At 48.2% G+C, this 25,300-nt stretch overlaps 1 protein-coding gene across 9 annotated transcripts; it reads right to left on the bottom strand.

Annotated features, from left to right (window-relative positions):
- Window positions 1-4: 4 nt before the first annotated feature.
- OTX2 (orthodenticle homeobox 2) lies at window positions 5-23,562 on the bottom strand. Of its 9 annotated transcripts, none has more exons than XM_053287034.1 (5): window positions 23,544-23,562; window positions 21,758-21,865; window positions 12,887-13,142; window positions 10,797-10,948; window positions 5-1,932 (listed from the first exon to the last, which is right to left on the bottom strand). In XM_053287034.1, the coding sequence occupies exons 3-5, from the start codon at window positions 12,981-12,983 to the stop codon at window positions 1,312-1,314; spliced, it is 870 nt and encodes a 289-aa protein (XP_053143009.1). In that variant the 5' UTR covers window positions 12,984-13,142; window positions 21,758-21,865; window positions 23,544-23,562; the 3' UTR covers window positions 5-1,311. The 9 variants fall into 9 exon arrangements, with proteins under 9 accessions (XP_053143009.1, XP_053143007.1, XP_053143011.1 ...); XM_053287032.1 differs by lacking the exon at window positions 23,544-23,562 and adding an exon at window positions 21,974-22,449; XM_053287036.1 differs by lacking the exons at window positions 21,758-21,865; window positions 23,544-23,562 and adding an exon at window positions 18,233-18,368.
- Window positions 23,563-25,300: the final 1,738 nt, after the last annotated feature.

Raw genomic sequence — 25,300 nt, 5'->3', positions numbered from 1 at the left:
TCAGTTGTGCTAGAACCATTTTAATATAATTATACATATCTGCCAAATCCAGAAAAGAAAATGTTTATGCATATATATCTCTTTGTTTTTCTCCAGTTTTCACATCTGCAAGCATAAAAACATCCAGGAATTTCTCCTTTTGGAAATTCAAGGTCAGAGCAATTGACCAATGTCTTAAATATTTTTATCCCCTCACTGCTAGCTTTCCCAACAGTAAGCTATTGTTACAGATGAGCTTTAAAGTCCTTGTTTATCTATCTATTTTTTTTTCCTTTTTTTGGTGGTTCATTCTTTCAGAGACAGTTTGTTGTAAAAAGTTTTTCAGTGCAGTTTACCTCTAGTGAAAGGCTTTTTTTTTTCAAAGAGAGAGAGAAAGAGAAAGAGAGAGAGAGAGATGGTAATATGTAACTCAGTTGCTCAAATTTCACTGTTAATTATAACCTATTTAAAATCACAGCAGAACCCCCTGCTGGTGTGGGGTCCAGAGTTGCATACAATACAGGAGATCACAGTTTTAAAGTCTAGCACAGATTAAAAACCACAGATGTACCATTTATATAAGACACACACTGATTGTCTCTTAAAAACTACATATTGACTCCTTATGGACATTATTCTTTTTTTCCTCTTAAATAAAGTAGTGCAGCTAAGACAATCAGTCCCACAAACCACATAGCTCTGAACTGAGTTCTTTTCCCCCCTCTCCTGTAGCCAACTTTGCCAAATGTTGGCTCTGAAGCAATTGAAGGAGCTTGAGATATATATATAGACATTGTCCATTGGAAAAAAAAATATTTTAACCAAGGGTTGGATGACAAACTGGGGATGGGGAATGGGGTTTCGGGGGGGGGGATTATTCTTTCCATATGCACACAAAAAGAGGGGGCTGGAGCAAAAATCTAGACAATTTTTTTTTCAAAAAAGAAGTCCACCCACCCCTACACAGAAAACCTGGCCCATCATTAGAATGATCTTTCATTCCATCCAAAGAAATCCAACAATTGGCTAAAACTATGAAGAACAGAGCGGTCTGTGATTCTGCTCTCTGTCCACATAAGATGTCCTTCATTCCGTCTTCCTTTCCAGAGCTTCTGAGCGAAAGATGAAATTGGGAGAATGATCATGTTTACTGTCTTTCTTGTCTTAGTGGTTTGCTTCTTGTGTACTGTCTGCATTTTTCTTTAATTTAAACCAAAGACCTGACTACAAACTGGAATGTTCAACCCGCCATGGGTAGCGTCCTGTGTGTCTGAACAACATCATCATGATCATTTATTATTTTCATTATCACAAAGGGTTCCTAAGAGGTCTTCACAAAACCTGGAACTTCCATGAAGATGTCTGGTCTTTATAATCCAAGCAATCAGCATTGAAGTTTAACTTCCAGGAGGCGGTTTGGTCCTTATAATCCAAGCAATCAGTAGTTGAATTAAACCCCAAACTTGAAGCTCCATAGCCCTGGGTGGAGAGTGAAGCTGGAGACTGGTTGAGATGGCTGGCGACAGCATTGGTACCCATGGGGCTCAGAGCAGCCCCTGGTCCTGGTAGCTGGTGGTGCATAGGGGTCAGATAAGATCCACAGTCCATCCCGCCAAAATAGGAGGTTGAGCCAGCATATCCTTGGCTGTAGCCAGAAGCCTGAGTGTAGGTCATAGGGTAGGACCTCTGCATGCATGAAGAAGAAGTGGACAAGGGGTCTGAAAGTGGGGAGATCGAGGCTGGACTCCAGATGGACACTGGAGCACTGCTGCTGGAAATGGCTGGGACTGAGGTGCTGGACGGGGGTGTGAATTGTCCACTTGTCCCACTCTCTGAACTCACTTCTCGTGCTGGAGAACTTTTCTTCTTTGCAGGCCTCACTTTGTTCTGACCACCATTTTGCTGCTGTTGCTGCTGCTGGCGACACTTGGCCCGACGGTTTTTGAACCACACCTGGAAACCCAACAGGACAGAGGGGAGGAGGAAAGGAAAAGAAGAGCAGTGTTTGTAAGACATGTTGATCCTGGCTAAAAGAAGCAGGACAATGGCTATCATTACAAGCAAGATGAAAGGATGAAATGGTGTGTGGAACCATACGGGGAACTACCAAAGCTCTTCTTGGCTTTCACTAAAATTCCTTGTATGGTTTTTGAAAGAATGAGTTCCATCTCTGACTTAAAGGTTTAGCTTTTGGTCTCAACTCTAATTTTTCGTGTTAACTATGGGTGAGTGATAGAGTACCTGCTTTGCTTACAGAAGACCCCCCAAACTAATCCCTTACATCTTCAGGTAGGACTGGGAAAGATCCCTGTCTGCAGAGCTTCTGCCAGTCAGTGTAGGCAATACTGATCTGATGCACCAATGATCTGACTCAGTAGAAGACAGCTTCATGTCTCAGAAGGGCTTCCAGCACTGGCAAGAAGCAGATTGTTCCTACAGTACAGCTTGACTAATAAGTTTCATTTATATTTTCTGTAGGTCCCCACTGAAAACCTTTGCTTGTCTCCTTCCCAAGAGCAATGCAAGACATTTTGCTGCCTGAGGCAACAATATGACACTGCCTTCCCCTCTCTGCAGATGGTGCTCAGCACTCTCAGGCCATGTGGCTGAGGCAGCACAGCAACATGCAAGAACTCACAAATCATGCCATCAAGCCTTGCAGCAGGGGCTGGGGCAATTCTAACTTGGGTTGGCGGGTGGACTTGCCATCCCTACACCCTTCCTTGCACCCATGCCTGATGCGATCACCTCACACTGCCTCATGGAAGGGTTGCCCCTTCCCTCCAACTTCCTCAGACATCTTGCACAAGCAGGGTGCTCCAGTTACATCTTGAAATTTGGCTTCAGGTGAAATATGCTGGTGGTTCTAATAGTATGGAAGGCAGCATGGTATTGCATGGAACGTGAGGACTTTTCAGCCTGCAGTTCAGTGCAGGCTCACCGCAATGTGTGGCCAAGGCATGCAGTTGCCTGAGTCATGTTGGCCCATCACAATCACGAGCATCAAGGCTTTGAGTGGCCAGACATTTGACTCCATCTTCATCTCTCAAGGCTTCGCCACACTAGTCACCTGGGTTTTTTTTTTTTTTTTGGACAGATATTTATTGGAGCTGATTTTCTTAACCATGATGGAGAAACCACAACCAAGGGATCATCCCCATGACTACACATGGAACCAATATGGGTAAGTGGGTACAGTGGTAACTCAGGACTTCTGTGCTCCTGAGGCAGGGAGCCAAATGCTCCCCCCTTTTAAAAAGGGGAGGCAGGAAGGCATCTTGCTGCCTCACTGGTGCTCCAACCATCTGCCGCATGAGGTGGCTGTCTCACCTCACCTCATGGAAGGGCTGCCCCAAGGTGGGTAGAAACCTTCTGCATGGCACCAGTTCAGCCTCAGGGATTACTGCCCATGACTCCACAAGTAGAACCAAGCAAGCCCAATTGCTTAATAAAGCCACTGTGGGGAACAAGGAGAAAAAGCCCCTCCAATCCAGTGAGCTGGCCAGCTTAGGGTACCCCAAGGACCTCCACTTAAGTCCTATTGAAGTCAAGCCCTTAATTAAAAGAACAGAGTATTAGAAAGGGGGTGAAAAATTAAGGAAGCAAACTGATGGGGAGGAAGGGTGTCTGTTCTTTTCAATCGACTGTATAGTCCTTCTCCTCTACCCCTCCTACAGATCAGGTCTCTGAGCAGTTGGCTGGAAGAGAGATCCATGAAACCTGACCTGTACCTCTGCTACTTCTCACTCAATTTCTCAATCAGTAGGATAGGACCACCCTTAAAAGCACACGTATGTGCAAGTAAGTCCCCCAGGAATAAACTGGATCTACCTTCAAGCAATGCAACTTGAGATTGCTGTACCAGTCCCAGCTATTCCTCCTTCTCTCGACACTTTGGGTCTGCAAGGGCAACAGCCCTTTCAAGGTCACCCTTTGTTCCTCAGATGTTCTGCTCCTTCTTATGCCCAGGGCTGGCCTTAGTCTAACACCCAAGGTGAGAAAATCTACATATAGCAGAGGCTCTCAAATTTGGGTCCCCCGATGCTGTTGGATTGCAGCTCCCATAATCCTTAAGTCACTGGGGCCAAGTCTGATGGGAGTTGTAGTCCAACAACATCTGAGATCTTCAGACTGGAGAACCTCTGAAATGTAGATCTGCATGTGCAGCGGAATGAGGTGGGAATGAAGAGTTCTGAGGTGACAGAATGGACTGTACTATGTGAGTGCAGCAGGGAAATGCTTGACTAACAAGCAGAAGGTTGCCAGTTCAAATCCCCCCTGGTACTATATTGGGCAGCAGCAACATAAGAAGGTGCTGAAAGGCATCGTCTCACATTGCACAAGAGGCAGCAATGGGAAACCCCTCCTGTATTCTACCAAAGGACGACCACAGGGCTCTGTATGCACCAGGAGTCAAAATCGACTTGATGGCACACTTTACCTTTTACCTTACGTGAAGCTACAGTGGGGGGGGGAGTTGCTATTTTTGAAGGACCCTCCCCATAAAAGACTCTCTGCAAGGCATTTTAAAAAAATCTAGCACATCAAGAAGAAACGTCGTTGCCCAGCACGGGCACACTACTTTTCTATTTGTTGCCATCTACACAGGGGAGTGCCCACAAATCTCAGTGCTCACCTACAGCTGGGAGTGGGGCTGTGCATTCTCTCACAGCAATATTCTGCCTTCTCCCTCTGTATAATGCATTGGATAGGCAACGGATGAAAACCATTGTGGCACAGTTGTTAGAAGGTCAGAGATGGACTAGGAAGAACCAAATTCAAGTCCTTGCTTGGCCACTGGGCCACTCAGTATCTCTCAGTCTACTGTACCTCACAGGACTATTGAGAATCAATGTGGTGATCCCCTTTACTGCGCAGGGGGAGAGCAACTGGCCCTATCCACCCCCAGCACAGGACCTCCAGTGACTGTTGCTGGTGTCTTTTTAGATTGTGAGCCCTCTGGGGACAGAGATCCATCTTATCTATTTATTATTTCCTGTGTAAACTGCTTTGGAAACTTTTGTTGAAAAGTGGTACACAAATATTTGTTGTTGTTTTAAAGAAAGATCAGTGGGAAGTGGGAACTAGCACACTGCCCTGAGCTTCTTGGAGGAAAAATAACCACCAACACATTCTTCTCTCTCCCTCTACTCACAACTTCTCCTTACCTCCACATCTAATCAGTCTCTTCCTCTGGCAGTGCCAGGGAAATATTTCCTGTAGGACTTCTTAGATCAGATCTTATACTGATTTCACCTATAGGAACAGAGGAAGCTGCCTGATACCAAGCCAGACCATCTAGTTCACTATTGTCTTACAGGGCTGCTCAACTTTGACCCTTCTGCAGATGTTGGCCTACAGCTCCCATAATCCTTGGCTATTGGCCACTATGGCTGGGAATTATGAGAGTTGTAGTCCAAAAACAGCTGGGGGGGGGGAGGTTGAGCAAGCCTGGTACACTGGCAGGCAGACTCTCAAAGATTTCAGACAGGGGTCTTTCCCTGACCTACCTGGGAGGTGCCAGGGACTGAACCTGGGACCTTCGGCATGCAAAGCAGATGCTCTGCCTCTGAGCTACCACCCCATCCCCAAAGAAGCTTGGAACGTAGGAAGCTGTTTCCCACCAATTTAGACCTTTGGCCCATCTAGCTCAGCACTGGCTGGCTGGCAGAGTCTCTCCAAGGTTTCAGGCAGGAGTCTCTCCCAGCCTTACCTGGAGATGCCAGGGACTGAATGTGAGACTGTCTTCATGCAAGCAGATGCTCTGACACTGAGCTACAGCCGCCTCCTCTAAAGGGAATATCTTTACAGCAGACAGTGCTCATGAATTTTCACCCATCCAAATGAAAACCAGAGCAGACCCTGTTTAGCAAAGGGGACAGTTCAGGCTCACTAACGCAATACCAGCTTTTCTCCCTGGAGTGACTGCTCTAGGAAATGCACATGGTAAGCAAGCCTGGATCCATATCCTGCCTGATAGCGAACACACATTTCTTTAACACAAACATTAAAACAAAGAACTCCCAACACAGAGTGCTCTCTGTCCAGCACCTAAAATGGTCCAGTACCTGAAGAAGCACCCACACTGAACATTTTGCTGGGGTGGGGGGGGAGGAAAGAGTGGGGAAAGAAAGAACAGGAGAAAGAAGAGGTGGCAGCAGCAGAACTACTGGTGTTACATTCTTCCTGATATTGTCCATATAACCTACTCCTCAACTCCTTCTCAACACTGTAATAGACTGTAGTCATTTTAAGATGTTCACCAGGAGGTTGACTTGATTTTGAAAAAAATAATAATGTATTCTTTAATTCTGTTGCTAATAACTTTCCCTTTGTTTTATCATTGGTGTGATTTATATCATCACCCTCCCCGACAATCATTTAATAGAAACATGTCTGAAATAAATAAATACACTCGGCTGTGTTCTTGAATCTAGTTACACATGGCTAAACTCCTGCTTCACACCCTGCAAATTTTATGTTGACATGAAGAAAGAAAAGAAAGAAAAGAAAGAAAAGAAAGAAAAGAAAGAAAAGACCCACATAAATCTGTATTGTGATGTGCATGCCAAACGAAATGTGTGCTTTGACACTGTGTGTTTTGTGGATATATGCGCAGCAAGGAATCACAATGCTTCCTGGTGCAGCTATATATGGTGCAGAGTGCATCAATCTTTGTGTTAAGGGGCTCTAATCTCAGTGAGGGCTAAAAGCCATTTCACGTGTTTTAAATGCATTTCTAAAACTGTGAAGCATGAATGTAGCAAAGATGTGTCCCATGCAGCCAGGTACACTTGGAGCAGCCAGAATGGGCCACAGGTTCCTGTTGGGCATACACTCTGCAGGGAAATCCAGATTTGCCTCTGTGTCATGCGTGAAAAGGTTGTCAAGCCTGTTCTACTGAAATGAATGGCATTTCCAAGTAATGCATCAAACAGGGTACAAGAAGACAGACAGACAGACAGACCGACCGACCAGTTTCTTTCCAGTATGGGCAGATCTGTACTATAGACATCTATTGGTTATACCAATTTATACCAGTTTAACTGTCATGGCTTCTTCCAAAGAATCCTAGATTGGGAAGAATTCTTGTTTACAAAACTCTTATTCCCAGAGAATTTCCTGGGAGGCGATGGCTTAAAGTCTGCAGTGTAACGTGCCCTACTGGCTCCTGTGGCTTAGAATATATTATTGGTCCCAGCTTTGATGCCAGCAAGCGTTTCCTAGTCTGGTTACACACTGGAGAGAATAAGTCCTATGGAACCAGCAAACTTTGCTTCCAAGCAAAGGTCACTTCAGATGCCAGGAATTACTAGATGGAAGTTGCATAAAACCTCGATATAAATGGAAATGTATGATCATGCAGGAGGAGAGAGAGATTGATTGATATTGTGTGTGTTGTACACATGCAATGTGCACCATTAAGAGACTGACGCTTCAAAGCATATGTACAATAATGCCACATTATTATTTATCTACAGATTTCATTTTGAGTCCTACAGGAAAGTGCTTTCTGTGCAGGAATTTTATAACGGCGAACTGACCCTAGAACTGTGTTTAAGATCAAGAGGATAGCCACATGCAGAAAGCCTTTCCCAGTCATGGGATGTGCATTGCTCTTGGGAGAGCCTCCCAGTTACACCTGGAATTGCTGAGTGGTAGAGCATTTGCTTTGCATGCAGAAAATCCCAGGTGCTGGTGCCTCCAGGTAAGGCTGAGAAAGACTCCTGCCTGGAACCATGGAGAGCTTCTGCCAGTCACTGTAGACCTACATGCCCACCATATAATTTGGCTTTGGGGGCAGACCTACTTGTGGCTACATTCTGATCTGATGACAGGGCAAAGAACCTTCTTTGGAAGAAGGAGGAAGTGCTCAAGTCAGTTTTGTATGATATCAAGTACACTGGACAGTTCATTGAAATCAATGGCAAAACCTCTATTGGTTTTCATAGAACTGAGTTGGGCCTAATTCAGATAATGATGGATACAAGTAGGATGGGATGGGGGAAGATCTTTCTGGTTGTTTTGGAGACAGAGCTCAGCCAGGAATCTGGTGTGTGAACTCAAGTGGAACACAGTGGGCGTAGGCATTCAGGGAAAGAGAACAGAAATTATTATCTGGCAAAGGCTTCTTAGATGAAACCACTACGGAGGCCAGAGAACTCAAAAGAACAACAGATCCAGGGATGGAAGGAGTGCAGGCTAGATTCCAATGAAAATATCATTTTCTGAAGCAACTACAACAGCTAGTTGGGAGCGTGAATCTACAGAGAACCAATCAGTGACCTGCAAATGACTTCTCCTGCTTCTCAATCCATTCAGTCTCTCAGCTTCAATCTCTCAAACCTCTAAGAGCCCATTCACATCTTAACACAGTGGCCAAACCAGGTTTGCCACTGAGTGCGTCATCAACAGGGAGCTACAGCCAATTTTGGATCCCCGCTAGGTTGACCTATTTTGCAAACATGTCCACATGTTATCTTTCACAGTCCACCTCTGCCACCACACATATAACCAAATCAGCTTAGGTGTGCACGTCGTAAAAATGTAATGTTTTGTGTTTTTAGACTGTGAACTGCCCAGGGAGTTGCATATGGGGTGGCATCAAAGTGTGTTGAATGAATGAATAAATAGGTTCTCAAACGAGATGGCTGCAGCTGGTACAATCCAGTGCATAGACCATAGGGGTTGTGCTTGGAAGAACTGCCTTAAAACCAGGGGCACAGCTTGCCTATATATTGCATCACATTTCATTATTTCATCAGAAGCACCTATATATTTGGCAAGCTCACCCAACGTAAGCAATTACATAGGTCTGTGTACTAAATTGCATGCAAAAAGCACACGTTCTTTTTCAAAGGGGTGACTGCTGGATAACATGGTTGAAGTCAGTACGAGATATAAGAAAATTATAATCACGTCAAATGCTTGGGTAGTACTCTGCCTTTTTTTGCAACTTAATATAGAATAGATTAAAAAGCTGACCTGTGAACCTTGCTGGGAGTCTACACACACACACACTCACTCACTCACTCACTCACACTCAAATGGCTCTTCTGTAAATCAAATCTCATCTCAGACCAGAAATTCCCTGTGTACCCTCAAAGAAATTCACCCCATCGTTCTGCTGAATCAAAACACCTCTGGTCTATGTCACAGGGCTGTGGTGAAATAGTGATGGAAGGGTAAGAGACAGAAAAGAGATGAGGATCTAGCTCAGTGATAGAGCATCTGCCTTGTATCCAGAAGGTCCCAGGTTCAATCCCCGTCACTGGCACTCCCAAAACCTTGGAGAAGCTGCTGCCAGTATAGACCAGGGATTCTCAACATTGGGTCCCCAGATGTTTTGGACTTCAACTCCCATAATCCCCAGTCCCTTAGCCTTTGGTTGAGGATTATGGGAGTTGAAATCCAAAAGCATCTGGGGACCCAGAGCTAGATGGACCAAAGGCCAGACGTGATATAAGGCAGCTTCCTATGCTCCTAAATTTTTGTTCTGAGGATTGCAATGCCACCAGGCACATTCCACTGCCTGGCACACTCCAGGAATAATTGCCCAGGTTTGTCACAGTCCTCAGGAATGAGGACAAACAAGGACTAGTAGACTGTCCGAAGAGCCAGCTGAAGCTAAGCAGGTCTAGTCTTTGGATCTACAGGAGAGAGCCTGAAAACTATGCTAGAAACTCTTTGCATGAAGGGTGTGGTATACTGGGCTTCCCAACCTAAGGCCCCTGGGACTGGGGATGATGGGAGTTGTAGTCCAACAACACCTTGGGACCCAAGGTGGGGAACCCTTGATATAAGAGAAGAACGTAGACCTCGCTGGCTCAGACCCGCCAAAACCAGCATCTCATTTCTAGCAGTGGTCAGTCCGATACCTCTGGGAAAATCCATTAGCAAAGGAGGGAATAGCTCTCCTCTCTTTGTCCCCAGGCAGCTGATATTCAGGGGTACAGTGCCTCTGGACATTGAAGTTTTATTTCAGCTATGCACCGAGTAGGCCAGGAATCTGCCTAATGCCTGAAAACCTCTATTCCAGGTGCCATCACCACCTCTGCATATCCAGAGAGAGGCCCTTTCTATTTTGCTCTCTGCCATTCGGGGTTGGGGGGGTGTCTTCCCCAGCCCCTGCTTGTTTCAAACCCCTTCTACCATAGAAGGGTCCTTTTGCAGAAGCCGGACACACCCATGAGTAAATCCAATGGAACAACTAGTTTACAGGAGGAGATCTGGTCCTGTGTTAGCAAGCATGACTTGTCCCCTTTGCTAAGCAGGGTCTACCCTTGTTTGCATTTGAATGGGACACTACATGCGTGAGAACTGTGAGATATTCCCCTTAGGGGAGGATGGGGCTGCTCTGGGAAGAGCACCTGCCTACTTGCCTGCAGAAGGTTCCTGCCTTGACATCTCCAGATAGGGCTGAGAGAGGCTCGTGCCTGAAACCTTGGAGAAGCTGCTGCTAGTCAGTATGGACAGTACTAGATGGACCAATGGCTGGTCCATCTAGCCAGAGGGGGGGGGGAGGGAGGCAGCATCCTACTTTCTTACTGTTCCTAAAAGAGCCAGCTTACTGTCCTCCTTCTCAGACCTCTTTAACCCCCCCCCCCACACACACTGAACTCTAAAACGGTGGCGCTGCGGTTGTTCTTTGCACAGCCCCTTCTAAGGTGCCTTGGCCATTCACACACACACACCCCTCCTTTGAGAGACCCTTGGAGTCGAGGGATTCAGCCCTATCTAGCGCCAGGCAGGAGAAAAGGGGCCCCAGAGAGACCAAGCCCCCTCCTCCCCACCAGCAACACAGCCACGCGCCCTACCTGCACTCTGGACTCCGGGAGGTTGATCTTCAGCGCCACCTCCTCCCTCATGAAGATGTCCGGGTAGCGGGTCTTGGCGAAGAGGGCCTCCAGCACGTCCAGCTGCGCCCGGGTGAAGGTGGTGCGCTCCCTCCGCTGCTTCCGAGGGGTGGCTGGAGAGAAAAACCAGGCAGAAGGCCTCAGGAGAAGCCCAGCGCGGCTATGGAAAGAGGACCCGGGGCCGCGGGGAAGGCCCGCCCGAGCCAATCCACCAGGCACTTAAGCCCCAGCCTCCCCATTGATCAGAGGCAGCTGATCACTCCGGAGTAACAGGGCCAGCCTATGCATGTTAACCCGGGAGCGAGTTCAAGATATAGAGTGACTGCCGTCAAGAGCAAGCCACTACACGGCGGTGTAGAGGTTACACAGAGCTAAGCCCCATGGAGTTCAGTAGACTGCGTCCTGTTATAGCGCGCAGCCCGATCCTAAACAGGTTTTCCCGGAAGGAAGTCCTCTGGACTTCCGCGGGGCTTTACTCCCAAGTAACTGTGCAGAAGACGGCAGCCAGCCCAGCAGTCGAATTCACAGTTACTTGGGGAAGAGTTTCTTTGAACAAACAGGGGATTGGATGATCCGAGTCAACATGCACAGGATAGGGCTGCGACCCACACTTCTCTGGAAGATCTGAATTCTGTCTGCATCATCATGATATTTAAATTCTACCCTTGCTCCGGGAAGCTTAAAGCAGAACACAATAAGAAGAAGAAGAAGAATTCGATTTCTATACCGCCCTTTCAAAAATGGCTCAGGGCGGTTTACAAAGAGAAATAACAAATAAGATGGCACAAGGCTGTTCCCTCCATTTTTATTTTATTTATTTATTTTTATTTACGGGGCTTCTTTCCCAGCAAACATGCAGAAAGGATTGGACTGCGGTGGGCAGGTGGGGGGGTCACAGTCTCATATTCGCCAACCAAGCGGGCATGTCTGGAAGAGAAGGTCCCTTCTTTCGGCAGACTGGAGAACGTCACTTTGCTCCCACCACAACACGTTAACTTGAAAAGAAGCCCCACAGATTTCAGTGGGGGACCTAAGCACGTGGGCGTGGAAGGAAAAAGATCAGGGATTCTCAACCTTGGGTCTCCAGGGGTTGAACTACAACTCCCATCACCCCCCCCCAGCCACAACGGCATGGTGGCTGGGGGGGCGGTGGGAGTTGGGGCCCCAGCTATTGCTGGACTACAAGGTGGAGAACCCCTCTCTGCCACAGATAGCTAAGCAGAGCCGGAGCAGTTTCTTCTACAGCAACAAAAACCAGTTACTTCCACCCTCCCAAGCGGAGACTGGCGGCATCGAAAAGAAGAATCGTTGGGGAGGGGGGGTACAGAAGGGGCACAGGGCACGTATGGTTAGGCGAGCTGTGTCCAACATGCTAGATTCCTGAAGGAGAAATGGGGGAGCAGCAGGCCACTGGTCTGGGAGGGGGCGCCTGCCCACCCATGCCTGCTCCCCCGCCCGGCAGGACGCCCTGGTGCGGAGACTGTACCCGGGGCTCAGTTCCAGGAGTAGACTAACGGACTTGCTTGTGGAGGAAGCAAGCAATGGATCGGGTTCTTGCCAGGTAGTCACAGAGCCCCGCATCTCTCCTGAGCGACACAGAGTCACTCAAGGTGGTGGTGGTGGTGGTGGAGGTTCGCCCTTTCCCTCTCCTTGGTCCCGGCAGGGTGCGCAGAAGCCCACCCTCCTACAATCACATAAACGAGGTGCCCCCCCCACAGTCCCCCCTCCTCCGTTTCAGACCCATAGCCTAGATTCCCCAGCTTGCAGAAGCAATGTATTCCTTGGGGCGCCCTCCAAGAAACCCGCAAGTTGTACTGTACACAAGTTTCCACACCTTCTAGGGGGTGCTCTCCCTCTTCTCCCAGCTTTTCAGATCTGCAGTGGGGGGGGGGGGGGCGAGGCTTCAAGGGTCTGCCAGAGCCTGAAAGCAACACTCCGCCGCCCAGGGCCACCCCCCGCCCCCAAGATGCTGCAGCCCCTCCCCGCCAGTTTCCTCAAAGCCGTCCCTCCCCTTGCCAGGCCTCGAGGCGACGTCGGCCCTGTCTGCTCACCTGGATACCCGACAGACGGATGGAGCAGATCCATCCCGGAGGTGGTGAGACTCAGTCCGTTGACTGCGTAAGGTGGTTGCTTAAGATAAGACATCATGCTAAAGTTGGGGTGGAGTGGAGGAAAGATGGCCAAAATTCCGGGTGGGGGCGAGAAGAGGGCGGGGGGTCTTGCGCTCCCCCTTATTCTCTCTCTGCTTCAGGAGCTCGGGGTGGCGTCGACGGCGGCGTCGGGACGGGAAGCCTGGAGATCTGGCGTCTACACATTTAATCAAAACAAAACGAAACGAATTATTCGAAAAGCAAAAGTCTGGCTAAGCGAGCGGGTTGGGGAAAGGCGATGGAGACGAAGGGAATCCAGGAGATCTGGAATCTATGTATTTTTTTGGGGGGGGGGGGGATAAAACCAAACAGCAGTAAAATAAAAACCAATTACTCGAAAAGCCGGAGTCGGATTCAGCCAGCCGGTTCGGAAAAGGCGGTGCGTGGAGGTGGGAGGCATTGTTCAGTCCTGGCGCAAAATCGGCGGACACAGACTGCAGGCGGGAGCATCCCCGGGGGTGACTGCCTAGAGAAACTCCTTTCTCCCTCCCGCCCCCAAAGTTACAGTGCGCACATACAGTAATTGCCCCCTCCTTAGGAACACCCCCCCCCAACACGCACACACAGGCTTGCTATCCAAGGGGGCATTTGCATGAGATTCTCTGGGCTTAGCAAGTAGTTAATTGTCTCCAACAAAACTTCTTGGGGGCCCACTTTGCAGACACAAAGAACTCCTTGGCTAAATAAATAAGGCTGCTAACAAAGCCTTCCCCCCCCCTTCCCTCGGCGACAAAGGAGCATATCTGTTGTCCCCACCCCCACTCCCCAAGCTTTTTAATTACCTTCTTTTTGCAATTCCAAAAGCAGCAGTAAGTAACCCACCTCGGCCACCTCCCCCCCCCACCCCTGCTAAAAAAAAAAAAGTTTAGAATACACCCACTTTAGAGAAGATCCAAACCTCCTTTAAAGCCCCACCCCGCCCCTCTTTGCAAGCCTGAAGTGATTGCTTTCAGGCATTTCCCCCCTAATTAGCACTTGGGCTAATTAGATTTAGAGGCCAAAAAAAAAAAAAAAAGATCCCCAGATTTTGGAGACTTTTAGAAGGATGCGCGGGGGGGGGGGGGGAGGTTTCGTCGCAAGCTAAACAAACAAGTAATTAACTTCTGCATAAGTGGCGAGGATCTTTCTCTCCAAGCTTCCTCCAATTCTCTTTTTGGGGAAAGGAGGAAGCCTTAATCGAGGAGATCATAGAACCTGTGCCTAGGTGAGCTCGCAGAAAGGAGAGAAACGGGCGATTTCCCCACAGTTTGCCTTACAGTTTGGCCTAGGGACCAGAACACAAGAAGGGGAGTTTGGGCGGGGGGGTGTGTGTGTTGGGCACCATTTCCTGGTCCCTTCCCCAGCGGCTTTGGGTAGGTGTGTGTTTATTCATTTTAACACCTATTTGGATGTCAGCTGCCCCTTGCACCCCCCTCCCCGGCAAGTTCTATTGATTGTCTCCCCCCAGCGCTAAACCGTTGCAGGATTCCAAAGGGTGATGCTAACAGCTCCTGACAGATTAAACCCTTGAGCATTTGGGGGAAGAAAGCGCTGGGTTAGGACTTCTTCAAGGATCTAATGAGCTGGCCGTTTTGCAGGCGGCGGCGGCGGCAGAGGAGCGCCAAGGGTGGGGGGCAAGGCCCCCCCATAGCTGAATCATAAATGGAAATTAAGGGTGCACTCAAAGCAGCGCTTGAAAGTTAACTCCACCAACATCCATAGGGCGGGCTGCAGAGAAAATATTTTCGGATAAGCGCTTTCATGTGAAATATACCATATTTCTGCTTCAGGAATCTGAGGACAAAGTTCGCCGCCTCGGCCCTAGAAATGCACGTTGCTCCTTTCATAAACTCAGGTCTCTGCAATGGGGCTGTTGTACCAGTTCCCTCCTCCCCAAATTGGCGGATAGTTAGTTAAGTAGGGAGCTGAAGGAGGAAAGAAACTGGCATTGCCGAGCTTCACTAAATTCTGCTATGTCGAGCCTAAATAATTCTAAGCTCCCTTCCCTTCCTTCAAGGAGCGGATCCCAATTCCCCCCCGCAGAACAACCGACTACTAAGGAAGTAAGTTGGGCGCAGAGAGGTTCCTCTACCGAGCTGGGAACCGAGATCTCGCCACGTCTGTATGTAGCGCAGTTTAGTTCTCACTTTCTCATTTAAAGTAAAGTTGTGTCGTCGAGTCGGTGTGGACTCCTGGCGACCACAGAGCCCTGTGGTTTTCTTTGGTAGAATACAGGAGGGGTTTGCCATTGCCATCTCTCGCGCAGTATGAGATGAAGCCTTCCAACATCTTCCTATAGCCCTGTGGTGGTTTCCTCAACAAGACAACTTGGGAGTCCCACCTCTGGAAAAATTATCCTCCCTCCTAAACACTTCAGTTTGGAAGTAATTTCGGATGTTTTCCAGATACAGAGCTCTATAGCCCGTTCCTAACCTCTCAATAGCAAACCCAATTTATTTACGTTAGCCTCCTGGTTGGGACTGCAGCCGTCCAGCACATGTTTGCTCAGAAGTAAGAAGCATTTTACTACAACGGGGATTAAAAAATATATATATTTCCAAGGAAGGCCCCTTGGAGCCTGTGGGGCTTACTTCCGAGTAAACACGCGCAGGCTCGGGCTGCACGGGACTGCAGCGTTAACGGGTCACTTACAACTTCGATCCCAAATCGTTTCTATGGACCGAAATTGCCGGCCCCATTAAAATCCATAGGACTGGATTCCTTTTAGGATCCGGCTCCCGAAGACCTCTAAAAAATCCGGCGGCAGCGTGCGCGCAGATGACGTCACGAAGCCCAATTTACTAGGCAACTAAACCGAAGTGTCGAGTTGAGTTTATTATACAACAACCCGATTCGAAGAAGTTGACTCAGAAGCATAAGAGTCCATTCAGAGGACCGAAGTCCCAGCACCCAGGCGCTCTCCCCCTTCCCCCCCACCCGGGTAGGTTGGCCCTCTGAATCATCCTGCCCTCTGGCAAAGGGCAGACTACCACATATGAGTGATGCAAAACTGCCGTAAATTCGTATTCGGCCTGAGTTCAAGAGGATTTACCCCCAAGTAATGCATGGGATTGCAGCCTTTCAGGAGCTTTCGGGACGCGATCCTCAACACTCTTGCTTGGGAAGTAATCCCACTGAACTTCCGTCAGAACAGAGGGAACCACATCAATTAAAAAAACAAAAACCCGAGTTTTAAGTAGCAATGCGGATTAAGCTCTACACAGCCCCATTAACCGAGGGGATTTTAAACCTAGCTGCCCAAATGGAAAACGAAAGAACTCAGCCGGTTCTAGAGATGCTTTACTTACAAGGAAGTTCTTGGAAGGCCAGGAGTAGATTTGTTCAGATTTTTTCACAGAGCTCTCAGGCTGACAATACACATTATCCGAAAGCCTACAACTGTAAAGGAAGGAATCCATGCCTACTAGTGATGTTTTCCCCATAACCGACTACACGATTTAGAAAATTAGATCTACATAAACGATATCTACATCTTTAAATGAGATGTGTTTTAACATTCAAATATTCTCCAAAACCGAGAGAGAGAAAGAGATAACCCTATCCTTTTAAATGTAACTGGGCCCAATCCAGATCAAGCGTCTACATCTTATTGATTTCAACGGGAAAGAGTTCAGCGCGAGTTTCACTCTCCCATTGGAATCAAAAGGGACTAGTAGCAACTCAGTCCTACTCGTTTACTCGGAAGTAAGTCTCACTGCGCTCGACCTGGGTAACCGACTATGCACCAGATCGGTCCCGAAGAATGCAATCCTATGCGCACTTCCTCGAAAGTAAATCCCATAGAATTCCTCTGGAATTACTTCTGAGCAAATATCCGTGGGATCACGCTCTACAGTTGCAACGCAAGCCGATAAATACTTAAGTGGGAGCAAACCCTCTAGAAATCAGCAGGACCTGCTCTGAGAACATACTCCCTAATATCTTGCTGCGGGTGCATTTAGTTTTGGTTGCATCATACCCTTATTTTGGAAGTTACTTTGTTATCAGAATTAGGATAGGGCGGCTGCTCACGGTTTATTGAGTCCCGCTCCCCGCTATTAAAGAAGATTTGTGATCATACTTTCTAAACGCTTAGGAGTCCCGCCGTTGCTGTCCGGAGCGCACCAGCGCAGATGCGGTTCTGCCTGGAGCATTTCCTCGTTCTCTGCCAGCTAAAGTCATTCAAGCCCCTTCGAGTTTTGCCATCGATTTCAACGGAACAGGACCGGCGCCAGGCAGGCAATCCCAGCGAGTTTAGTGGGACTGATAACCGTGCACAGAATTCGGACTGCACGTCTATTTATTCGGGGTGGACATACACAGGTCTTTTAACAGCCCTTTCCACATCCTAGGAACTTGATTTCGGCTGGGGAGGATTCCTGTCCGCTCGACCTTTCCTGGAGCTCCTTGCACGCAGCCCGCAGCGCTAAGAAAACCTAGAGTAGTACTAATAGGAAAAGGTTTGAGTGTAATCACTTTATAGCTCACAGGACTCAATAAGGGCTGCAATCCTGGGCACGGTTATTCGGGATCAAGCGCCATTGAACTCCGTGAGCTTACTTCTGAATAAATAGGCTCCGGCCGGCCGCATGTTCTGTCTGTCCGCCCCAAAAGTTATCCACTAATTGCTGCTCGTTGATTCATTCCGTAGACTACAGGACTTTAGTCAAGAACTCCGAGCGAGTGATTTTTTTTTTTAAAGAAGCAGGACATACTTTTCAAAATGGCCCTCATATCTTCTTCTCTCTCTCTCTTTTCCAAAAGCCCCCATTTTCACTACCCCTCTCCACCGCTTCCTCAAGTTTCCTAAGGAAAGAGGATGAAAATCTCTTCCCTCAAACTTTGGGCACGATCCAACCCAAAGTAAAGCATGTTTACGCCCAAGTGATTTCAATGGGACACACAGAGAGAAGCACGTGTTTCACGTCTTCTCTTAACATAAACTGAGCTCCTTAAAAGTGCTTACCTCTGCTTGGATCGTGCCTTTTGTTGTTGTTGTACAAAAAATGTTGCAAGAGTTGAATTCTTTCTTCTACTAACCCCCTTCCTCACTTTTTCCGCCTTCGTGGAGAGAAAACAAACGCACGCTCTTTGCAGGCCGAGATCCCCTGACTGTTTTCCTCCTTATTAAGTCCCATTGAAATCAACGGGACTGACTTCCGAGTAAGCTCGGTTCGGGATGAGCTCTTAAGCCAGGTGGAGAGCAGAAGTTGTAGCTTTGCATCACACTCTGGAAGGGGGAAAGTTAAGTTTGCTCTGAACTCCTACCTGATCCGAAGTCAAACCCTTTAGCGAAGGACAGGAGCGCTACGCCGGTCAGATCCACTGAAGAAGATTTGGATCTAACGGCTGCTCTATGCAATCTGTCGCGTCTCTCTCTTTCTCTCCCCCACCCCCAAGGACCCCATCTACCGGTTGCTCTGTCCCCGCTCAATTATAATTACCCAGTCCAAGAATTAATTATAATAAATGTTTTCTTGATAAACTAACGAGATAATCCGGGCGGCACACGGTCCCTAATTACGGGACGCCAGCAACAGCTCTCAGGATCATTTGGGTTGATTAATTTTCTGCATGATGGCGATGAAAGAAAACATTATCTAGACAGGGAGAGGGAGAAGCGAGTCTTGGTGTTTCCACCAGGTTAACTAACAGTTGGAGACTCTGAGTAAGTATCTTCTCCCCCAGAAACCCTCCTGCCAGCCACAAAAAAACTTTTTCAGTAAAGCAAAAACGGAATGGAAAGGTGTCGAATGGATTTCCTTGTCGTTTTCCTCAGAACCCAGTCTCTACCCATTTACTTTTCTTTCCAAAACCGAATTACATATAGGCGTGAATTTCGGCCTTCCTCTCTGGATCCTAAGCAACCATTTTAGGATGTAGTCAAAATCTCCCTCCCCGGGGGGAAAAAAATGTTTGAGGACTTTAAAAGTCCTCCAGGCTGAACTGCTTCAGTTCCCAGGCCGAGGGTGGACGCTCTGGTCTAGAAGGGCTTCGCTCCGGATTCGGCAGTGCAGTTTTCTCAAGTGTGCACCCCGGCCAATTCCTATCTTTGTTGCCAAAGAAAGCTTATTCGGACGTAGGTTGCCTCCCTCTGCCCACTTGACTCGGGAAGAAAGGACACGAAACTCATTTACTCCCGAGTAAGCAGCCTCGGCTGCACTTCATACATCCCACACGATCCCCAAACCATCACCCCCAGGGGGAAGGGGGCTTGGTCCACCGTGCGGTCTTTCCTATTTCAATCGCTGGGGTTTCCAAGCCAAGCTGCAATTCCCTAGACACACTTACTTAGGAGTAAGCTCCACTTTAACTTAGTGGAACTTCCTTCCGAGTAAACGTCTCTCGGATTGGGCCTCCTGGGTCCTCAGGATGAATATGGGGGGTGGGGGAGAGACCCAATCCAAGAAGAGCGAAGTTTTTAAGCTCCAGAGACTTCAAGGAACTTGGGTGCTTAGGCCTCGCGGCCTTGAAGGGAGGTTAAAGGGGGGGGGGGCACGAATCCAAACCCCTTCCTTGCGATCCTAAGCAAGCTGTCTGCAAAATGCGAGCCCGTGAAATGAATGAGGCCTCCCTGATTAGCAGGGCCGTGGGGAAAGCCTCCCTGATTTCCAGTGGGATAGATTCCAGGGAGCTCCCCGGATGAAGATAGGGGCCGCCCGTTGCTGTTTTCTTTCAAAGTCTGTCTTTAGAACAGATGCAGGTTTTGTAATTTTTTTAAAAAACTGGATTTCTTGCATAGGAGAAGCAGATCAGCATCCCATCGATTTAACAGTGCTTATTCATATATCAGTGTGAATTAGAAGGGTCGTGCAAAAGCTACATTCGCCATATTAAATAAAGCATCATTTAAGATCAACATAACTTTGAAGATGTACAGATAACTCTTGATCTATTAGTTGAAGTTATGCACATTATCCACACGTCTATCTTATTCTCCGTATTTCAAACACACACACACACACACACACACACACAAAAGTTTGCATCGATTTGGGGCAGCTGAATGGAAGCAGCAGGGTTTTGCCATACGCATGTAAGAGAAACCAGCTCTCAGAAATAAAGAAAACCAAAACTCAAAATCGAACAAGACCCAACATTTTTTTTAAATGGAATTTTGCACATTGCATTCAGATCTCTCTTAGAGGGAAAAAGATTGTTTTCTTTTTAAAAAGAGATAAGTTATACAGTTACCACGGAATATACATATTGTTGAGACAGGTTGGATTATTGGAATTAGAAGGAGGTCTGAGAGAGCGGGAGATTTGGATTGTTCGAGGCTCTCTCTGGTAACCAGGAACCAGGCGGTCCTGATCCTTCCCACATTTACTCAAAAGTAGCTTCCATCGCCTGCCATACAACTTAGGTGATCCAAAGGAAGCACCGACTCCTAAGGAATACCACTGACTTGGGCTTCCTTGCAAGTAAGCCTGTTGGGATAGGGGCTGGCTTATAAATACCACAAGATTCTATTCCTTCTTATTCCATCCCGAGGGGGTTTCACTCCGATCAGTTTGTCTGCAGCGCAAACTCGCCCCCGCTCGACCCCACAATGGATCCACTTTTTTGGCTTGCCTTTTCAGCACACCAGAAACGCACCATTTGTGTCTTGCATGCTTTCCTCCCAGTCCTGCCTTTTCCTGCTTCAGGGCGCTGTGCAACTCAGAAACTCGCTACCCTAGCAACACAGTTGGCCCAAGAAAAGAAGGAGAAAAGGTCTCAACCACGTCGGACTCTACCAGACCAGGAAACGCCCCCCCCCACAAAAAAACCCTCTCTGCCCCCCCCAAGCCCTCTCTCTCTTGGTAGCTGCAGGTCTCCTCCCCCCTTTCTAATTCAGCTTTTCCTTCTGCAGGGGTACCTTGGAGTACTTGAGAACCCCAATGCTGAATTTGCAACATGATTTTTCTTTCGCTTCGTCTATCGATCGGGGTCAATCTATTTATCAATAAGCAGCGAGCTGGATGAATTTAATTCCCATTTTGCTTCCCTACCGAAAGAAAATAAAGGTCCCTTCGATCCACAACCTAGCTAAGCAGCAGACTTAACATTTAAATCACTGTGGTCTTCCTTCCTCCGGAGGGATTTTGGCTGCAAATCGACACGCACTTTTACTGCAGGGAAGTCCCAGGGAACTCAGTGGGATTTACTTCTGAGTAAACAAACCCAGGATCGGGCTATAAGTCAGCCCAAGTGATGGTTGGGAGAGAGCTAGAAGTCGTATTTGAATTAATTATCTCACCCACACACCTCAAATAAACAACGACCCTTATTCCTTGCATTTGGACTAGGAGGGAAATTTCTGGATTTGGGGTCCCCCCCCCCCGTTGAAGGGGAACAATTAACCCGTGGGGCCCCGGATGCCCCAAGTGGCTTTTAAAGAAAGGAAACACAAGCAATTTGCTCTGGAAAATGAAATAGAAAATAAAGAAAGCCGTAATGCGAAAATTTCAACAATGTAATTGTTCTCATACAGAAAGCTATCTGTCCCTCTGAGATATATTGGGCGCTTCTCCATAACAACTTTCGAGATCCTTACAAAACACACACGCACAATTCCCCGGAGAAAGGTGGGAGGAAGGAAAGAAGGAAGGAAGGAAGGAAATCCCACTGATGCCAATAGAACTCTCTTCCAAGTGGTGTTGTAGGGTTGGGATTGGGGCGGGCGGGGGGAGACCGTACCATAGAGCCGAAGAAAGAAGCATTCGCGTTCTGATTAGCGTGGGGAAAAAGAAACAGAATAAGAACTGAACATGCCAATACCAACATCCAAGGTGTGTTTTCCTCACTTACCTTAAAGCTTGGAGAAAATCTGCACGTTGCGGGGGAAAAAAATCGTGGGGGGAAAAAACAACCCGGCCGAGTTATCCTGGTCAGGTTCCCAAGCCAGAGAGTTTTCTCCTACAAAAGAAATCACAAGGAAGAGGGTTAGAAATCTTCCAGCTTCTTCAAGAAGTGAGGGGTGGAGGGGAAGCCTGTATATTTTGGACGGCCTGCAAAATATACTACCTGATTGTGAAAGAATATATATATGTATGTGTGTATGTGTGTGTGTGTGTGTTTAAAAAAAAATCTAGGCAGCCCCACAAACACCCCCCCCCCCTTTGGTCAGTGGAGGGGCGCCGCCGTAGCAGATTGCTCTGGAGCGAGATTTGACTTTTGAATAATGGTGGCGAAGGCGGAAGGGCTCTCGCTCCCTCTCCCGGGTTGGTTTGCTGCGAGAGCGCCGCTCGGGCAACTTTTTTGACGCTGGTTCGCCAACCAATGGCAAGCAGCGAGTGATTGACACATCTAAGCCAGAGGGAAAAGAATAAAAACAGACAACAGGGGGAAAGGAAAACAGGGCACCGCTTCGCCAGGGGGACAATCAGACAACAAATAACAGCTACTTTTTTTAAAGAGAGACGCACACAGCACACACACACACACACCCCACACACAGGCAAATAGACAGGAAAAATGTAATTTCTCCCCTTTCCCTGCCTTCTCTTTCTAAGTCACTCGCGCACGCACTGTGTGGGTTAAGGTCTATGAGGGAATCGCGCCGTTCACACGTGCCGAGGAAGTCAGGATCGGGTAAATGCTCTTGCTATGGGGCAGAGGAAGAGGGGGAAGGGGGGGTGGGAAGGGAAAAGACACGAGCATAGGCGAAGATAGATTGGGATGGGGCATGGAGGCTTCGGGGGGGGAGGGAAACAGCTCCTAGGAGGCCAAAAGTGGTTGGATTTGGAGTTCCAGCATCCTGGTATACAGGACCCATCTCTGGGATGGAACTCATGACAGGGAGGGGAAGAAATTTGACTTGAGGGAGAAAGAGGAAAGATTTTTTTTTTTTTGGAAGGAGTTAGCCAGTAACAAAGGAGCCAGCCTCTCGCGCACACACTACTGTACTGTCTCTATAGGATGCAAGTCAGAAGGGGGGCGGGGGGGGGCAAGGGCGATTGGGGGCACGCATGTCCCAAACTCACCCTATTTCTTTCTTAACCGCGCTGTAAGAGACTTCACACACAAGGCCGAATACAGAGTGAGGGTGAGTGTTCATGAAGCAGAAAGGCGCATGCCGCAGGGTGTGAACGTGTGCGTGTGAACGTGTGAATGTGACCAGGCACATTTCACTTTTTTGCACTCCCCCTCATAGGACACGTGGGTATTTCCATAGAATGAAGAGAAACTCTGGAGGTCCTGACACCCACCGGAGGCAGAGATCTAGTGAGATTCATTCTAAGCTATCTTTTTGCTGGGGAAGGGGGTCCCGTGGATATCTGTGGGGCCCAGAGCACCTAGAGACACAGTCCTCTGCCCCTGGGGAAATGCCAAAAAATAAAAAAACGAAACAAAAGGGACACTCGTTTCGAAGCAAAGGCGTTGGGTGTGGAGGGAAGCCGAGTTAACTCGTGGCAAGGCCCGGCTGCAAAGGGGCAAAGGTGATCCACGCAAGATCCTCCCCTTCCGTCCTCATGAATCCCCAGCTTTCTAGAAATACAGATCTGTCCAGACTCAGTCTCCGTGTTTAAGAGATGAGGGAGGAAATAAATAAATAAATAAATAAATAAATAAATAAATATTATTAAGGCTTCACCTGTATATTCGGCTCCAAGGGCACACTGCAAATGAATAGAAGAAGAGGTTCGTCTTGTAGCCCTTCCCATCCGCAGGTCTCGGGGCGGGTAATACTACATTTCAAAAGGAATTGGGAAGGGCGGAGGAAAGCCCTAACTAAGATGCCATTAAAACAATGAAAATCAACCAGACTCCAGTGGAATTCCTCGGCCTCTCTCCAGCCCCTTTACCCCGCCAAGGCCCGCTCACAGAGGTAGCGTTTCAGGCGCAAGCGAGGCCTGTCTCTCTCCTCCTGCTTGCACACTACTTCACTTCAGCCTGATCCCCAAATTAGTTAAGGCGAGCTGTGTGTCTGTGTGTGTGTGTGTGTGTGTGTGTGTGTGTGTGAGAGAGAGAGAGAGAGAGAGAGAGAGAGAACGAACATTATTAATCTTTCGGGAGACGAAAACAAACAAACAAACAAATAAAATGACGACGACGATGATGATGATGCAAGCTCTTCAGCCTCTGTCTGGGATCTTTGCGCTATTGATGTCCTAGCAATTAAATCGTCTCTGTATGTCGTTTTCTGACAGACGATGCGTTGCAATCAAACGAGTTTCCCACTGCAATTAACGAATTATTGCAGAGCATCCTAGCTAGCGATTTGCAAGCCATTACTTTCAGACTCTCTCTCTCTCTCGTCGCCCTCCCCCCCCACCGCCCTTCTTTCCGAGGAGAGATTAAAACAAGGAGTCCCCATCATCCCCTCCCTAGATTGCCTTTGGATTCCCGTTTGGCGCTCCATCTCTTCCTACAAAACAGGCCCCCCAAAGCTAGTGCCTAGCGGGACAGGGGGCCCACTCTTTTCTGGGAGGGAGACCGGAGAAAAGGGCATCCGGGATCCTTCCTTGGTGTTGTCCCAGAGCTCTGGCCCTTTGGGGACTGGGGAGCGGGGAGGCGAGCCCTTTGCCTTGGGTGAGGCCCCTTCAGCAGAGAGGAGATTGGGAGCAAGGCACTCGGCGGCTTCTCCAGCAGGCCCCCAGCTCTGCTCTGCGGAATGGCCCCCTCTGAGACCTCCCTGCAAGAAGCCCAACGTAGAAAGGACACCACCGTCCAGCCGCAGCCGCAGCAGCACTCTGACTCTTCCTCGACATTTTAAAGTGCGTGGGGGCGGGCGATCCGAAAGGAAATCCACTGATGCCCCGAACCAGTAAATAATAACGCGCTGCTACTGGGAAGGAAACTCCTCCGCCACATTGACCAAAGGGAACTTTTAACGAGCCACATCTTTGCGTCACGAAGGTGGTGACAACAACAAGTGAAGATAAAGCTTCTTGGGGATAGGAACTCAAGCGGCTGAGGACTGGGGGGGAAGAGCTGAATTCGGAGGAAATTTAAAAAACAAGTTGAAAGCACCCCCAGTAGGAAAAGGAGGCTTGTCTGACTTTCTGGTGGTTCTAATCAGCCCTTCTGGAATCGACAAGATTCGGAAAGCTCCGTGCCTCAGCCTGCTCTCTCTCGCTCTCCCCCCCCCCACATGCCTTTCCCCTTTGCCCCCCGTCCAATAACTGTGGCATAATCGCGCGGCCAATAAATAAATCAAGTGGCCAGGAACGGGCAGTTTGTGTGACTTAAATAAACAATCTCTCTCTCTCTCTCTCTCTCTCTCTCTCTCTCTCTCTCTCTCTCTCTCTCTCTCTCTCTCTTTAAAATTCTCCATCCACTTCAGATGTCTAAAAAAGCAAGATCGCGATGATTTTGTCACGGTTTGGTAAATTTACCCCTTTAAGAGGC

The sequence above is a fragment of the Hemicordylus capensis genome, chromosome 1, assembly GCF_027244095.1.
Source record: "Hemicordylus capensis ecotype Gifberg chromosome 1, rHemCap1.1.pri, whole genome shotgun sequence".
Taxonomy (NCBI): Eukaryota; Metazoa; Chordata; class Lepidosauria; order Squamata; family Cordylidae; genus Hemicordylus; species Hemicordylus capensis.
Note: the sequence above shows the minus strand (reverse complement) of the source record. Positions and strands in the feature narration are given on the sequence as shown.